Source organism: Haliotis cracherodii, unplaced genomic scaffold, assembly GCF_022045235.1.
Source record: "Haliotis cracherodii isolate W230 unplaced genomic scaffold, xgHalCrac1.p SCAF_8, whole genome shotgun sequence".
Lineage (NCBI taxonomy): Eukaryota > Metazoa > Mollusca > Gastropoda > Lepetellida > Haliotidae > Haliotis > Haliotis cracherodii.
The window spans coordinates 57,291,519-57,310,504 of NW_027266341.1; the positions used below are offsets into that span (position 1 = coordinate 57,291,519).

Sequence of the window (18,986 nt, forward strand, 5' to 3'; positions counted from 1 at the left end):
CTGTGCTATGGTAATTCGTATCAATGCGTATGATATCTGAGAAATAATTTATAAAACTCGGCTATCAGAAACTTCCCTTCAGTGTACATCTGGGTAGCGGTTAGGAGAATCAGTTATGACGAAGGTGGGTTTCTTTGTGGCAGAATATGAACTCCAAAGTATTTGTTTATTTGTTAATTTGTATGGACATAGATACTGCACGAATATATAGATAATTCTGTCCCAAGATTTTGTTTGTTTGTTTTTTGTTTAACGTCGCATTCAGCAATATTCCAGCTATATGACGGCGGTCGGTAAATAATCGGGACAGGACCAGACACTCCAGTCATGTGGGATACGATGACATGCATCAATCACGTCAGCGAGCCTGACCACCCGGTCCCGTTAGTTGCCTTTTAAGGCAAGCATGGGTTGCTGAAGACGGATCTCCACGGGTCCTGTCCAGAGGTACATCTATCCAGATCGCATTCTTCTGCATCTTCTTCTTCTTCTTCTTCTTCCATAGTAGATAAGTGAGTTTATAAATCTATACCAGGTAAATACGTGGATAGTTGTCTCCCTTTGCGTTACTGCGGTTACCCTTACCGCAGCCCTAGACAACGGCTTGGCCTTGACGCCTCCTATGGGCTGGTTGGCATGGACACGGTTCCGATGTAATATAGACTGTGACAATGATCCAGACAATTGTATAAGGTAAGAAATATAAGTAAAATAATAAACATTGTCGATAGGGATTTTGTATGGAGACTAGATATATTTTCAGCCTCGTTTGCAAAACCAGATATTTCTTTTAAAAAACCAACCCTTGCAACAATGTAATTTTTTATGGCAGACAATTTCTTTTTTTTCAACAGTCTGAAGGATAATTTTTTCAAGCATTTTCTGGGACAATATATATTTTTTCGATAAATCCCTGGCCCCATTAAGTTTCTAAGAAAAGGACCCGTGACGATCCGGGTTAGAACTGATCTTTAGCAACCCATGCTTGTCGTAAGAGGCGACTTACGGGATCGGGTGGTCAGACTCATTGACTTGTTTGATGCATGTCATCGTTTCCCGATTGCGTGGACCACATTGCATAACGGCCGTATGTATTGACGGGTTTGTGTAAGTAAAGTAGTAAAGTCGTAAAGTATTGACGATGCATACCCTGGTCAAGAGCATGTTCTGTGATCCATCTTAAAGAACAATATCTTCTTTGATGAACAGTGTATTCTATAGCTAGATCAACGGTGTATTATGTAATGCATTCCTTGATGAACAGTATACTCTGTAATACATACCTTGATGAACAGCATATTCTGTAATGTATACATTGATGAACAGTATATTCTGTTATAAATACCTTGATGAACAGTATATTCTGTTATGCATACCTTGATGGACACTATATATTCTATAATGCATACCTTGATAACTAGTATGTTCTGTGATCTGTCTTGATGAACAGTATATTCTTTGATTCACCTAAAGCTGGATGAACAGCATATTCTTGATTTACCTTGATGAATAGTGTGTTCTGAGAGTGAAACGTGTCTCAATAAACAATGTATTCTGTGTTGGCCACAGCGAGAGACTGTTCCGGACGATGACGGACCTGCTTGTGTCCGGGGGCTACAAAGACGCCGGGTATGAGTACCTGTGTGTTGATGACTGCTGGCTGGCTGAGGAGAGAACGGCGGATGGATCTCTCCAAGGAGACCCCAAACGGTTCCCAAGTGGAATGAAAGCTCTTGGAGATTACGTTAGTATATCATTATATTCCTAATGGTAATCCAGGATAAGTCAAACCAACTCACAAAAAGCGTATTTGGTTTGTTACAGGTGGAGAGGGTGTACGCATGTTATGCACGTGCAGGTCATGACTACATTCCCGTGGACACATAGGTTTCTCATAAGACTATTAAGTGGTCGATACCACCGTTACTTAATTTCTAACAGTATTAATTAAGGAATATGTCATTGAGTCAAATATCACTCCGATAATGTCTAAACCTTCGCAATCATTTGATGAATTATAAGACACTATTCATTATTGCTCTCTGGGGTAAAATAAGTATTCCATTTTTACAGTAAATGAATTCCCTTCATTGAGACGATACTCCTCTTTTTAGTATGCAAATTTAAATTTTCTGTCATCGTTTTCACAGTCATCGGGTAGCTCACATCAGTGCGTACTATTATGTGCTATTGAACTCGCCTCTAGAACTCGCTGTCGAGACAGGACACGCACCTATCCATCGCAATACTTGTCGCGGACCACCCGCTACCCCTTTCTTCACAATGGTACGCGCCAGTGGGCGGACCTCATACATAGTCATAATTGGAAAATTTGTGCAAAAGACAACAATTGGTCGGCTCCTCCATTCGTAGACAAAGTGGCCAAAAGAACATTCTGTCTTCAATAAAAGTTCCTTGTAATATTCAGTACAACAACGTAAAGTGCTTTCTCTGATAGTGTAATGTGTGAATATTTATATTTGGGCTTTTATGTCTATCGAAAGAGATACAGTAACACATTGCCAGTCATCCTGATCAGATGAGCATGGAACTACCGTACAGTTAATGCACTGCATATGTCTCTTGTAATATCTATAGTGCCGGAACATCAGATGAGCAAATGTGTGGACGGGCTCCATTTGGGTTCATTCTAAGGAATTGAAACATATTCAAATATTTCGTATTATGCCCAAATGTAATACATTGCTGACTGCCTCCGAGGTCTAGTGGTAGAGCGTCCGCCCGGAGAGCGGAAGGCAGGGGGATCGATCCCCGGCCGCGTCATACCAAAAGACGTTAAAAGATGGTACTTGTTGTTACCCTGTCTGGCGCTCGGCATTAAGGGGCTAAAACAAGGGTTGGTCGGCTCGGAGTCAGTATACTGTGTCTGAGTGGGGTATTCATGTCAAACCTCGGCATGGTATTTTCAGTGAGATAGCACTATAAATCGGCATCAGTCCGGTCTAGTACAAGCAGCCACACACACACACGCGCATGCATGCACGTCGCTATATAAGTGCAATAATCTTGGACGCGACGTTAAACCCCATTTCACCTCACCTCACCGTAATACATTGCTAATCATCTTGATTAGACCATCTTCATCGGATTAACAGGGAACAGTCAAACCTGTACACCAGGTGTGTGTGTGTGTGTGTGTGTGTGTGTGTGTGGCTGCTTGTACTAGTCCTGACTGATGCCGATTTATAGTGCAAGCCCACTGAGATACCATGCCGCAGTTTAACAGGAACACACCACTCAGACACAGTGACTCCGAGCCGACCAGTCCTTGTTTTAGCCCCTAATGCCGTGCGCCAGTGCCATCTTTATACGTCTTTTGGTATGACGCTCCTGGGGATAGAACCCCGGACCTTCCGCTCTAGAACTAGTTTGTTTGTTTGTTGTATAACGCCGCACTCAGCAATATTCCAGGTATATGACGTAGGTCTGTAAATAATCGAGTCTGGACTAGAAATTCCAGTGATTGACATCATGAGCATCGGTCCACGAAATTGGGATACGATGACATGAATCTACCATGGGTTGCGGAAGACCTATTCTACCCCGGATCTTCACGGGTCTCTCTACCACTAGACCACGGAGGCGGTCCCCTCGTGCAACGTACGACACAACGCAAAACGCTTTCTCAGATGTGTACCTTTTCTATATGGGTTTTAGGTTCATTCTAAGGGATTGAAGTTCGGCATATACGCAGACTTTGGGAAAACCACGTGTGAAAAATATCCAGGGAGTGAGTTCTACTTGAAGCAGGATGCCCAGACATTTGCTGACTGGGGAGTTGACCTCCTCAAATTGGATGGTTGTTATGGCGACGTCCGGGACTACGACTATGGTAAAGTTGTATTGTAACTAGTTGAGCACTGGGCGTTAACCCATGGATCACTCTCCTACCCAAGTTCCATTGGGTCAACCTAGTACCTCTGCCATGAATCTGATGTGGCGATTCGTCACAACTTACTCAATCCTTTCAACAAATTACATATTGGTTTCATCTATTTCATGTGTTTTTTTACTTGTACCATATGTTCCCATGTTTTTAGGTGAACAATTGACTTGCCTTTGCATGTGTTTGTGATGCCACCGGTGGGGCAGGATACGCTCCCCTTTTCACCTGGTATCCGTACTATTTGATAGTGATTCATAAACACCTGCTCATGATATAGTCCGAATTGTACAATCGACTCTGCTTTATGCAAAGATTTCTATTGGATATGGAAAGGGTTTTGTCGCTTTATTGAAAAGTCTACACATTTAGATAAACATGCCTCGTATAAAAGGTTTACTGTCATTGAGATAATATTTGAGTATTTATATTTTGACATTACAATGATTGTACCCTTCCACAACCAGTTTTAAGGAGGACGTCAAGACCAAACTGGCCGTGGCGAAGTAGCGATGCGTTTTGTGCGCCTGAACTTCTAATTATATACTCGAGGAAAAAAGTAACTGTACTTCATATAAAGTTCAATAAAATACATTTCTTCTGAATGTAAATAAGGCATCTTTAAACAGGAATTCATGAACATATCTGGTCGACAAATATGGTCGTGATTCTCAGTTTGCACATGCATGTTCAGGCACGGCGGACAATTTGGATGTTTGAGTGTTTGTTGGAAGCATGATTCTCTTACACGTGTCTTTTCAATGTGAACAGCTATAGTTAGCAGGTGCTCAATAAAACACTTTTGTTTGACCGTAAATAACGCTTACGCATTGCCACGGCTTGGTGAAAATCAACGTCCATGCGCCGGTGGTATGCAGAAAACAGGAATGGCGCAAAACAAAGACATTTTAATGTTCATGGAAACACAATATCATCTCTTTGGAGACGTTATCTGCTGCAGGACAACGCTCATGTTGTTTAACGCCGCACTCAGCAATATTCCAGCGGTCTGTAAATATTCGAGTCGGGACCAGGCAATCCAGTGATTGACATCATGAGCAAACCTTTAATGAATCCTCTTGCTCTTGTTGTCATGTTGCAGGCTATCCAGCCATGACCAAGTTCCTCAACGAAACAGGACGACCCATCATGTTTCACTGTGACTGGCCCAAGTATCAAATACTAGCAGGCATTAAGGTAAAAATTATAAAATTTACATTTTACAATTAAGTGAGTGAGTATGGTTTCACGCCGCTTTTATTAATATTACAGCAACATCATGGCGGGGAACGCCAGAAATGGGCTTCACACATTGTACCCATGAGGGGAAACGAACCCGGGTCTTCGGCGTGACGAGCGAACGCTTTAACCACTAGGCTACCCCATCGCCACTATAAATCTTCTTATAAGCATAAACTTAACAGGAATGCTGATATAATTTCGAATTCTTCAGAACAGTGATGATACAATATAACAATGATGAAAGTTTTTCGGGTAGGTACCCAAGGGTGACAGATTCTTGGACTTCTATCTGACAGTGTATCACTGTATTTGCAGCCTAACTACACCGCAATCCAACAATCGTGTAACCTGTGGCGTAACTATGATGATATTTGGGACAATTGGGATGGTCTGAGCGACATCATCAACTACTACGTCAAGGACGACGACGCCTTTATGTCTTACTCGGGGCCGGGGAGCTGGGTAGACCCAGATGAGGTATGCTTTACATTTGTTTGGGTGTTGTCTTTCTCCGCGCTCTGCCTTATGTCGGCGCTTATCTCTGGTCGGCACAGGGCCATGCACGAATCACCACGTGTCACACTTATGTTTAACCGTTAGCAACAATACATTCATTCATTCACTGAATAGGTTGAATACATGGTTCCAATTTCCTGCTATTTCTGATTTTCGCCTCAGCAAAACTATTGATATCAAGTTACATATTGTGTGAGTGAGTGAGTGAGTGAGTGAGTGAGTGAGTGAGTGCCACAGTCAGCTTTATTCCAACTATATCACGACGGCTTATAAATAACTGTGTCTGAATCAGACACAAAAATAGTTGATATTATAAATAAAGGCTGAAAAGTGTCATTATACTGAAAGTAGTTCCGGTATTAAGGTTGATTTAACTTGATTGACATCATTCGTAACCAACTCGTGTTATTCCGGGACAAGCCGAATAGCGACTCGTGTCCCTCTCATGGACATTTTTGCGACCGGGTTCCGTCTTAGCGCAAACGGGCGTACCTAAAATAATTGTCAACTCGTCGCGTTATGGTTCACATCTATTTCCCCATATATTACATATATTTCAGATGCAATTTAAAACACATCTGGACATGCGGAATTATACAGTATGATTGAACACATTTAACTGTGTCTTCGGTATATTTTTAGATGCATGACATATGTAAAAAATTATTTCTGAGGGATTCTTTGAAGAAGAACTTGAAATCATACACGCATTCTGATTGGTTTGTCGTGTTGTCGCACATAACATTCATCGATAGGGGGACGACTCTTCTTGCAGGTTACGGAAAGAGGCGATTGGTGACGAATGGATTGACATATCAATCTCATTAAAATCAAATGAACTTTCTTATCAACCAATAAGCGTCGAGTCTTATGAACCGAGCATTCAGACAAGCATCTGATTTCTGTATCTCAAAATTGAATATGATCGGTGTTTTCCGAATGCAAAACAATAAAACGGAGTTATTATAGTGTTGTGGATATTTGATACATCCTGTCGTTTCTGTTTATCGTGGTATCTACAACCAAAAGGTTGTACTGTGGACGGTGTACTTGTGTTCTGCCGCGGTTTTCTTTCGATAAGATCGAAAGTTTTGAATCGAGGCGGTAAAGGCGAATCGTTTCAGAAAGCTGACATGTGATTGGCTAAAGAACCCACACGTCCTTCATTTAGATTGGGCGGTCAAAGTTTAGCGTAGAGTTCACCTGACGCGACTTTCTATTGTGGTGTTCTCAGATCTTCAAACAGAGATATAAGACCTGATTTTAATGAGATCGGGGAGAAGTGGCTTTAATGTTTTCAGATGAAGGTACTTATCATCACCAAATATATCCGTATTAAACTTACTTTTAGTCTAGTATACCTTTCCCACAGTTGATTATCGGCAACTTCGGGCTCAGTGATGTACAAGAACGTGTGCAGATGGCGCTGTGGGCGATGCTCCCCGCCCCACTGATAATGTCCAATGACCTGAGGAGCATCCGCAACCAGTCAAAGCAACTGCTGCTTAACCCACGGGTCATCGCCATTAACCAGCAACAACTCAGCACCAGTGCACGAAGAATAACCACGGTCAGAAAAGATAACTGCTTTTTGAATAATTAATGTTTGCATCAGTCCTTTTTTATTTTGATATATCCTGAAAGTTTACATTTACATATGTCATTGATCTTATTTAAATAAATGTCTGAGACACCAACGATATAAAGAATTGGTAATGTGACACTGTATGTTATACTCGATGGACACAAATTCTCGTTCACATCATATTATATACAGAAGCAGAGGAAGAATTTTAATGGGTAGTCAAATAACTATTGGCATGGAGCCCGTACATCATCGATAATCGATTTCAGTTTCTGTACCTCGCTCATAGTATGTCGACCCCTGAAGATCCGGGGTAGAATAGGTCTTCAGCAACCCATGCTTGCCGTAAAAAGGTGACTATGATTGTCGTAAAAGGCGACTAACGGGATCGGGTGGTCAGGGTCGCTGACTTGGTTGATGGATGTTGTCGTATCCCAATTGCGTGGGTCGATACTCATGAAATTAATCACTGGATTGTCTGGTCCAGACTCGATTATTTACAGACCGCCTCCATATAGCTGGAATATTGTTGAGTGCGGCGTTAAACAACATACAACAACCATCACAGTATGTCATATTGTGAACATTACAAAATGAGTTTCGTCGGAAAATAAATACGGCATTCTTTAAAATATTTTGCTGTTTTATGTTTTATGTGGAAACATATATATATATATATATATGCAAAGTGATATAATTAGGTCAGCGCAACCGGGAGAAACACTCTGCATTTGCCGATTTGATTCGATATTCAAATCTCATTGCCTGACGTACCGGGACAATTATTTATTTATTTGTCCAGGTTGGTGCAGTTGACGTTTGGACTCGATCGATCCTGCCTACCGGAACTAAAGTAATTGCTTTAGTTCACATGAACATCACCAGAAACTACGCTGTCCAAGCCCGCTTCATCGCCCAGGCAAAGGACATCGGTCTCACCGACGCAAGCGGATATGATGTCATAGAGACATTTGACGGCACAAGTCTTGGTCACTTCAATCCCGGTGATACGATTGGTCCGATTGTTGTGGATCCGACGGGCGTGTACCTGATGACAGCCACGCCCACTAGTTCTCTCCCGGAACAGAAACTAAATTATGATTAAATTTTTACTTTTTATCACATCTTTTCTTATTATGTTCAGGCTTGGCCATGACTGCCTATGACGTGGTCGTCTGCTCGTACATTCAGTCACTGGTTTGTCTGGTCGATAACGGTATTTAAAGAGCGCCGTGATAAAGCTGGAATATTGCAGAATGCAGCGTTCCCTCGCTCAGTCACACATTCAGTTATGAACACGTGATGTAAATACCCATGCGAAGTGAGTGAGTGAGTTGGGTTTAACGCTGCTTTTAACAATATTCCAGTTATATCACGGCGTGTAAGCTAAATGTGGGACGGGTATGGTGCTGACAAACCAAGAAACATAACCGGGGCGAACCGTGATTCAAACAAACCAGCCAATCAAGTGATGGACCTGAAAATCCAGTGACATAGCGCATTTACTGTTTTTTTCTTAAAACTGAAATCAATACGTTAATCACAAACATCACGTTTGTATGAAACACATGCATCACTCGGTCTTTTAAAAGTAGCATCTGTGGAACAAATATCGAGAGCTTACTATATACCTGGTGATTAAATGGCGACCTCTCATTGGACGATAAGTTCCAGGCCTGTTTCTTAATATGTAATAATCACCGAAACATGTGTTCTCCGTGCACTTGATTCCCATAGATAGTGTCCAGGCAGCTTGTAAGGCAGAACAGCTGATGGCCTCGAGCAGAGTAAAGGTGAGAGATGGCTGATCGAGAGATGACAATACTATTTGTAGCTCGAAACTGTCCCACATTCTTTTAGGTACATTGTTGTTCTGAGTGAGTCAGTTGGGTTTTACGCCGCTTTTAACAGTATTCCAGTTATATCGCGGCATGTCAGCTTAATGCTGAAGGAAAGCCCGAAGTGATGCAGGTCTCAGACGTTTACCACTTCGGTGAAACCCACGAGCACGGGTATGGTGCTGACAAACCTAGAAACATAATCGGGGCGAACTAGGGTTCGAACCCACAATCATAGGTTTCTGGCGTGCCCAAGGGCCGCAACTCTGCATAGCGAATCGCGGCGCCTTAGACGACTGGGCCACGCGTGCCCCCCATTGTTGTTCTGGATAACATGTATACAATATACACGTCTGATAAGCATGTTTGTTTTTGTTTGTTTGTTTGTTGTTTAACGCCGCACTCAGCAATACTCAAGCTATATGACGGCGATATCTGTAAATAATCGAGCCTGGACCAGCCTGACCATCCGATCCCGTTAGTCGCCTCTTACAAGCATAGTCCCTTTCACCGCAAGCATGGGTTGCTGAAGATCTATTCTACACCGGATCTTCACGGATCCCAATATGCATGCACATAGCATATGGATAATAGTTTAGTTCATTTAAGTAATGTGTTTTCTGTCAAATCACACAGAACTACGGAAGCGTAGTGGGGCCACGGTGAATTTTTTGTTTGTCGAAGTCCTACGTAGGAGATACTTCGACAAAAAAAAAATTCACCGTGGCCCTACTACGCTTCCGTACAGAACGGACAGGCTGAAATTTTATGTATACTACTCAAAAGAAGTTAAGGATCACCCGATTCTTCCATATTACAATAGTTAATCTCTCATGCCATGACAGATTAACATTACCAATATGAAAGAATCGGGTGATCCTTAACTTCTTTTGAGTAGTATATTAAAAGAATTAAGCTTTTCGTTGAGAAAAAAATAAAATGCCTGCCACAAAAATGGGCCAGTATAAGCAGTCATGCTCACACACTGACGTGAATGTTTTGCACGTCACTATGTAAGTGATATAATCTTGAACGCGACGTAAAACCCCATTTCACCTCACCTGTCAAATCACGCAGAACGATAGTCAAGAACATGGGCGGTACGATGTCGCCAAAACGCAACGCTCCGGCTGCTCATTTACCCGGAAAAACACAAGGTTGACTCAGTGTCGTGTGACTGGAGAACGAGAGAGGTGTTCAACAGTTCAACATACTTTCTTCAGTACACGCACGTGAGATCTATCTTATATATTGTCATAACACACTTTTCCAACAAATCGGTAACATACTTACTTAAACTCATTGCTCAGAACGAGCTATTTACTTTTGGTTTCACTTCCGGGTGTGTTGATGCTATGATTTCTGTGTCTGTTTGTATTTACACGTGGTTGTCGTCTGATTGTAGCTATGATATACCGTATTGTGTAAATTATGTTATAGTGTATAAAACACCAGTTTAGGGATTAAAATGTCCCTCTGACGGTGAGAATATATCGATAACCTGCAACGATTGTCAAAGGACACGACTAATGTCATCGTCATCGTCATCGCGTCAGGGCGTGATCATAATATCAGTCACGGGTTTGTCAGGCCCAGACTCGACTTGTGGCAGGTCCCCGTTGAATAGCTGGAATACTAAGTTTTGATTGATTGTTTATTTGTTGTTTAACGCCGCACTCAGCAATATTCCCGCTATATAACGGTGGTCTGTAAATTAATCAAATCTGAAATGTCAAATATTTCGAAACTTTATCGACCCTTTTGCACATATTAATCGTGGACACAGAAGTGTTTATCCATTGCATAAGTCGCAGTTACGACACGTAATGTACGTGTTGTGTGAACATACAGGTGGCTCACATTAAATCCACGTGCATGGTTGTTACTATTTGTTTTTTGTTGTTGTTTATTTGTTGTTTAACGCTGCACTCAGCAGTATTCAAGCTATATGACGGCGGTCTGTCAATAATCGAATCTGGATTTGACAATCTAGTGATCATCGTTCCATGAAGTTGGGATACGATGACATGCATCAACCAAGTCAGCGACCCTGACCACCCGATCCCGTTAGTCGCCTCTTACGACAAGAATGGTTTGCTGAAGACCTATTCTATCCCGGATCTTCACGGGTCACTTAGTTTTGAAAAGTTGCACGCCCGATGGTCGGAAGTTACTAAGATGATAATCCCCCACTTCATTGTTATTTTCTGAGAACTATTTTGTTACTTGTGTTCGTTAGTCATGAAAACTTTGGACTGACAACATTTTATCTGGTCTGGTTTCTTTGCAAATTTGCCAGGCTGAATCCATACAATCTAGACCATATATTAGCCATTCTAGATCGTTCTTTTGTTCAGGTTTCAAATTTTTAAGCGAAAATTTGTCACAAAATGTTTCGTAACGTAGTCGCCAATTTGAAATTAGTGCCGTAAAGCACGAGAAAGCTGCCTTCTGATTGACTAATGACGACTTCTTGTCAGTAATTCCATTGGTCGGTCAGAGTTTGCGAAAGGTCGGTCTGACGTGACCCGTAATGGGATGCCCTCAGATCCTTGTTTAACGGCGGCGAGAACTAAGATCTGATTTTAATGAGATTTAGGGGCATGTAACGCAAATATAGCAGCTGCAAAACATATGGTCACACCCAGTGTCAATTTACTATATAAAGGATCCTTTTATATAGTATACTGACACTGGATGTGACCATATATCTTGGAGCTGCTATTTTTGCGTTACAAGCTCCTGAGGTTTAAGTAATAAGCTTTTTTCCCTTCCTTTCGAGTTATCTCCCTTCACAATTTCTTTTCTTAGCTTTCCCTGATGGACGTTTTACAAGTGAGTGGTAAACTTTGTGTTGTTTTCTAGCGTGTATTACTGTTGTCTACGTAAAGGTGGCGAGACAAGTTCCAAGATGATGAAACTGTTGACGTTCATTGCTGGAGTAAGTGTTGTCGCTGCCCTTGACAATGGCTTAGCTCGCACTCCACCAATGGGGTGGTTGTCATGGGAACGCTTTAGATGCAACCTTGACTGCAAAAATGACCCGGACAATTGTATCAGGTAAGTAGGCCATTACATATCTTTCTATCGTTTTATCGCGGTTTGATTACTGATTTTATTGTTGTGTGTTAAATATCTTTTGTAAAGTGTTGTACCGCGGGTGCATCGATATTCTCCGCCCGCCAGGCAGAAGCAAATATTATCGCCATTTTCAGTGATTTTAATAGAAATGAGTGAGTTGTTTCTTTGAATAGTTATTGCACAGTGTGTAAGCTTAATGTATATGTGGAAGCATGGCTTCAAGTTGTATAAGTCTGAGACTTAACCACGGGTATGATCCTGACTCAACTAGAATCATAATCAGGGCTATTCATAGGATCCTGACACGCCTAAGGGACGTAACTCTGCACAATGAACAATATGTATTTACTCACTCGAACACCACCTATTGACTCACTCTACACCATTTCTGAGATGTTTAGCTGAAAGATCAAAGGCGCCAACTGTACTTTATCCCTGGGGTTAAGTACACTTGTTGTGCAACGTCATAATAGGCTGACGTCATGAGGCTGTTCAATTGACCTTGCCCGTGATCTGACATATTATTTGAAAGAATGAATGAACTGGCGTAGAATTATTGAGATTTTGGTCTATTTCAGTGAGAACCTGTACATGAGAATGGCGGACATCATAGCGGCGGAGGGATACAAAGACGCGGGTTACCAGTATGTGTGTGTAGACGACTGTTGGCTGGCGAAGTCACGTGACAGTAATGGTCGCCTGCAGCCCGACCCAGATAGATTCCCGCATGGCATGAAAGCATTGGCTGACTATGTAGGTGGTCGCATTATCTGACAATAAAATTCAAAAAGGGATTGAGCATATCGAACGATGTCAAAATAAATATAACATTTTATTCCCCTCATTCATTTTGGAAAAGATGATTGCTTCAAGTTCAGTGATTCACTGTCCACGTTATTAGCTTCATTGAAACAGAGACCATATTTACAGATATATGGTCTCTGATTGAAATCATGTAAAAATGTATCCCCATTTATGCATTAAATTAATCATTCATTTTTCAAACCAGGATATTTCCTCTTGTCCATCAATCCTAAATATTGAATGCTACAGGTCCACTCTAAAGGCCTAAAGTTCGGAATTTATGAGGACGTCGGATCGGAAACTTGCGCTAGGTACCCTGGGAGTAGAGGTCATTATCAGACTGATGCGCAGACATTCGCTGAGTGGGGGATAGACCTGTTGAAGTTTGATGGATGTAATATTAAACCAGAGGACTTTGCTGAAGGTGTGTATTAGGGATGAAACGGTACACCAAGGCCACTATACGATACGTATCACGAAACGCATATTAATGTGAAAGCGCATTCTTAAATATTTCATGAGCAGGTTCAAGAGGAAAAGCTAGCTGCAGACACATGTTCGTAGCTGCTATTTTTGTAATCATCCACCATCTCCCACTGGATCAGACGACCCGTGAAGATCCGGGGTAGAATAGGTCTTCAGCAACCCATGCTAGCCGTAAAAGGCGACTATGATTGTCGTAAGAGGCGACTAACGGGATCGGGTGGTCAGACTCGCTGACTTTGTTGATGCATGTCATCGTATTCCAACTGCGTGGATCGATATTCATGATGTCACTCACAGGATTGTCTGGTCCAGACTCGATTATTTACAGACTGCCGTCATATAGCTGGAATATTGCTGAGTGCGGCGTTAAACAACAAACAAACAAAACAAACAAACACTGGATCAGACTCGATTATATATATTTGTTTTGCTTTATCACGCATATTTATCATTTTTCAATATCATTGACAAGACTTCAGTTGATAGCGCATCTACCCGACATAAATGACCAGAGCCGGCTGACCTATAAACTCGTTCTTGTTGTCAAGGTTACAGTGAAATGGGATTTTACCTGAACAAGACGGGTCGGCCAATCCTGTACTCGTGTGAGTGGGCGATAGGCGACATCATGCACGGCCGGGAGGTAAGCCTCTTCATCGACTGTCTCCTACACATCTCATCACTACTGTACCTTGCTCAGACACTATATCGACCACCAGTAGGACCACGTACACCTCAACTGTTTATTATAACCGTTATAAATATTTTCACCTGTAATCAGCTTAATAACTGGATTGTCTCGTCCAGACTCGATTACTCACAGACTACCGTCATGTAGCCTGAATACTAGTATTACTTCTACTTCTACTTGCTACTAATACTACTATCGCTTCTACTACTACTACTGCTACAATTATTGCTACTACTACTACTTAACTGACTTTAAAAGCCCAGTTTCCACCCTTGACGAACTAGGCTGGAATTCCTGGGCTCTATCGTAGCGCCACCAGTGGCTGTTACGAGTTATGTCCCTTTTATGCCTCTCCTATGGACCTATCAGATTCCACCTCTCGTGTCACTTGCATTGGCTTCAAACAAAATGGCGGCGACCAGTCAAGACGATCTGATCGATAATCAAGATTTATATTGTGATAAAACTGGTCTTACATCGCGAAGTGTATCAAATCAGTAAATTTGGACTCGTGATTGATTAGTTTTGATTTGCAGGTGAAGGGTGAACATGCACTGGTCCCAGTGAACCTTTCCCGAGTTTAAACCTCTGATCTTTTTCACGCAATCGCTCTCTTTAGGCCAACTATACTGCAGTGATGGAGGTGTGTAATACGTGTAGGAATGCCATAGACCTCAACGATCAGTGGGAAAGTATAGTCAGGATCTTCAACGTCTACGCCAAAAACGTCGGCAACTTCAGCAAAATAGCCGGGCCCGGGGGCTGGAATGACCCGGATGAGGTAAGAATAACTATTCAACATTTTTTGGGAAAAGAAAATGTGTTCAAGTTATCAATAACTAAATATGTTGTAATCGTAAATATAATAATGATGATATGGCTTTTGAAACCTATATCAGTAGGAATTACGGAATAGAGTAGGCAGCTAACAGTCCGTGCTCATGGTAAGAGTCTGATGTTTGATTTTCTGGGGGATCCTGGGAGTTTTTATTGTGATTTCTTTTCTTGCTTCGGAAAAACACATTGCAGCAATGCAATTCAGTTGCAGAATTGTTCTTTTCCCCCCAATAATATGAAGCATAATTGTCATTTTCAAGAATCCCAGCACCGCTGATACCCGTGATTTAATTATCCTGAAGGTAATTTATGCGGTTAACCTCTAAACTGCCGTACAAATGAAATTATACACTAATTAATTGGATTTGACTAAAATATTACAAACGTTATCGAAACGTTACAAGGCTGCAAACTTAGGGTTTAAAAACACAACCATGATACTCGTATCAAATACATCACCGTCGAATAACCATTTTTAGCCGGCATCAAACATGGATGTATACTTTCTTTTAGTTTAGTATGGACGTCGCGCGTTATCCTTCACAACGCCGGTAACCAATGAATTAAATTTGAATCCCGGTACGATCCGATTACATTTCTTGGTTTGTCAGCACCATACCCGTGCTCGTGTTGTTTTTTTGTTTGTTGTTTAACGCCGCAATATTCAAGCCATATGACGGCGGTCCGTAAATAATCGAGTCTGGACCAGACAATCCAGTGATTGACATCATGAGCATCGATCCACGCAATTAGGATACGATGACATGCATCAACAAAGTCAGCGAGCCTAACCACCCCATCCCGTTAGTCGCCTCTTACGACAAGCACAGTCGCCTTTTAGGGCAAGGATGGTTTGCTGAAGATCTATTCTACCCCGGATCTTCACGTGTGTCACGGAATCGAAAAAACCCGTCTAAGACTTGCATCGCTTCGGGTTTTCCTCCCACATTTAGCTGACACAGTACAGCATACAAAACACTCCTACCATGCAGAAGTTTCACGCCTTTCTTATGTGTTTCCAGCTAGTGATAGGCGACTTCTCACTCAGTCCTGACCAGGAACGAACACAGATGGCGCTGTGGTCGATGTGGGCAGCGCCACTGCTCATGTCTGTAGACCTACGTAACATCCGGCCGGAGTCCAAGAATCTCCTTCTCAACAAAGGACTGATTGCTGTCAACCAGGACCCGCTAGGAGTCCCCGGATCTGTTAGAATGACGGTATGTCTTGATTTGATTTTTGTGTGACTTGATGAGATTCTACTGTACTCGCATTTTGTACTTGAAAATACATATATGAATGATAAGGGTCCCCATGGGTGTCTTTTAAGTTTTGGGAAACTTTAAAATATTAATATGAAAATTGTCCAAATGTTCAGATACGTAGGTAAGGCGAAAATGAGCATGAGTCAAAGATTTGATCATGTTCAGATAAACTAAACTACGGTTATAACGAACAGGCTTATAACGAACTGATGGATATAACGAACTTACTTTTTAGTCCCGACTATTTGCTGTAGTTATGCTGTAGTTATGCTGTATATATGCTTATAACAAACTACGGTTATAACGAACTAAAATTAGTAGTCCCTTTGAGTTTGTTATAACCGTAGTTTACTGTATTGTAAACATACATCCTGAAAACCACCATTTTGACACACTGTATCTTTGCCTATGAATTAAGTGTTGTCAGAAGTCCCAAACATTCAATTGTTGAAATGCACAAGACTGTCATTCAAATGATCAAACTTTTATAACAATTTCTATTGTTTTCCTTCAATTGTTAAACCTTCTGATCAAAAACGGTCCTTCTCCTACATCGCCATAACACAGTGGATGCCAGAGGATGGTGTTAATACTTCAAGTCGCCTTTCAGCTTGTGCCTGTGACGTGACGTCCAACGCTCTCAATGTTCTTTTCTTTCTATCTGTTTCAGATTGACCAGTTTTCCATTTGGACTCGACCTGTCGTCCCCAAAGGAAGCGTTGCCACAGTTTTCTTTAACCAGCAGACAGGCGGTACTCCGCGGAATATCTCAGTGCCAATGTACCTCCTCGTAGATGGCACGGCATCTCACTACCTCATCACTGATACATTCACGGGGTCTAAACTAGCAAGGCTAACGTATTTGCAGTCCTTGACAGTGCGTGTTAATCCGACTGGTGTTGCCATGGTAAAGATGACCCCAGCGTGATGATTTTGGGAGAAGGATTAGACCACGATTGTATGTCCCAGATTGATCAGCAATAGAAATGTCATCAAGACTGTCCCACTGAGACTTGACTCAACAGTTTTCATAAGCATTTCACCTGGCTGTATATATATATATATATTCTGAAGGATGCTGATGTCATCACTTGAAACACTGACTGTTGCTTCATGCCAATTTATGCTCAAATAGGCGAGGGCTATAGCAGTGGTTATTGCTGTGGCTGTAGTTGTGGCTGTGACTGTAGCTGTGGCAATAGCTGTGGTTGTGGCTGTGGTTATTGCTGTGGCTGTGGCTATGGTTATTGCTGTGGGTGTGGTTATGGCTGTGGCTGTGGCTGTGGTTATTGCTGTGGCTATGGTTATTGCTGTGGCTGTGGCTATGGTTATTGCTGTGGGTGTGGTTATGGCTGTGACTGTGGCTGTGGTTATTGCTGTGGCTGTGACTGTGGTTATTGCTGTGGCTATGGTTATTGCTGTGGGTGTGGTTATGGCTGTGACTGTGGCTATGGTTATTGCTGTGGCTGTGGTTATTGCTGTGGCTGTGGCTGTAGCTATGGTTATTGCTGTGGCTGTGACTGTGGCTGTGGTTATTGCTGTGGCTGTGTCTGTGACTACTACATGTTCCGCGGAGTGCAAACTTTTTATTGCTTTTCTCCTTAACGATGTTTGTTTCTTGCTTAACGCCGCGCTGTAATATGTGAATTACTTTCTAAATAGTTGGATGGTTTGTTGTTTTACGCCGCTCTCGGCAATATTCCAGCTATATGAAGGCGTTCTGTTAATAATCGATTCTGGACCAGACAATCTAGTGATTGACATCATGCGCATCGATCTACACACTTGGGTGCGATGACATGCATCAACCAAGTCAGAGAGCCTTACGACGAAGACCAATTCTAACCCAGATCTTCACGGATCCATAACAATATATGACCATTTTCAAGACAAGCGTCAGTCCTGACACCGTTTATACGGAGGGAAACCTCACCGTCCGAATGGTTACCCTTGGGATTACTCACATGTATATAAAGTAAAAGTATAGGGCTCCAGGAACCTGAACGGCGGCGGTCCCATTGATTTGTTTGTTTGTTTTGTTTGTTTGTCAACAATATTCCAGCTAAATGAGGGCGGTCTGTAAATAATCCAGCCTGGACCAGATTGACATTTTGAACTACCCCCCACGCCGTCAGGCCACTATCAACCAAGTCACCGATCCTGACAATCCATTTGGCCGCCTTTTAGGGGGAGTACGGTTTGATGGGGATCACTACTTCTAACCCAGAAACCCCCCATGTTGTTAAAATGACGTCATTGCAGTGACAACGAACTGTTCCGAGTGTACTGAGCTTACTTGTAACGTGTTTCTAAACAATGCCTACAAATTATATATCATTTTTCGGCATTCACTGGAAATGGGAGCTGCTAGGGTATTGATGCAGCGATGTATAGTGTAGTTGTAAAGGAGAGTGTTTTTTACATTAAATACATTCTCTATGAAAATGTAATCTTGAAGTTCATGGTTATTATACCCCGCCACGAAGTGGAAGAGGGATAAAGGAATGGGTACTGCCCTGTCGTCCTTCCGTCCGCCCGTCCGACAGGTTTCGTTTCCGGGGCAGAACCCCCAAACCATGGGAGACTTGACATGAGACCAGACTTGGCACATAGATAGTTTCGGAAAAAATATTTTTCGAGTTTCCATGACAACGACTTTGACTAAAAAGAGCGGGAGTTCTCTTTTCCGGAGCAGATCTTGAAAACAGCACAATATTTCTTGCCTTACACACAACCG

The 18,986-nt window shown here is 42.1% G+C and overlaps 2 protein-coding genes across 2 annotated transcripts; both read left to right on the forward strand.

Moving 5' to 3' along the window:
- Positions 1-115: 115 nt before the first annotated feature.
- Positions 116-8,352, forward strand: LOC139451099 (alpha-N-acetylgalactosaminidase-like). Its single transcript, XM_071232897.1, has 8 exons — positions 116-124; positions 509-693; positions 1,570-1,744; positions 3,679-3,853; positions 5,007-5,101; positions 5,462-5,623; positions 7,035-7,232; positions 8,050-8,352. Exons 1-8 carry the CDS (start codon positions 116-118, stop codon positions 8,350-8,352), a joined length of 1,302 nt encoding a protein of 433 aa, XP_071088998.1.
- A 1,881-nt stretch (positions 8,353-10,233) lies between these two features.
- Positions 10,234-17,426, forward strand: LOC139449799 (alpha-galactosidase A-like). The gene is made up of 8 exons (XM_071231334.1): positions 10,234-10,317; positions 11,977-12,145; positions 12,745-12,919; positions 13,220-13,394; positions 14,005-14,099; positions 14,767-14,928; positions 16,007-16,204; positions 16,920-17,426. The coding sequence occupies exons 2-8, from the start codon at positions 11,997-11,999 to the stop codon at positions 17,175-17,177; spliced, it is 1,212 nt and encodes a 403-aa protein (XP_071087435.1). The 5' UTR covers positions 10,234-10,317; positions 11,977-11,996; the 3' UTR covers positions 17,178-17,426.
- The last annotated feature ends 1,560 nt before the right edge of the window (positions 17,427-18,986 follow it).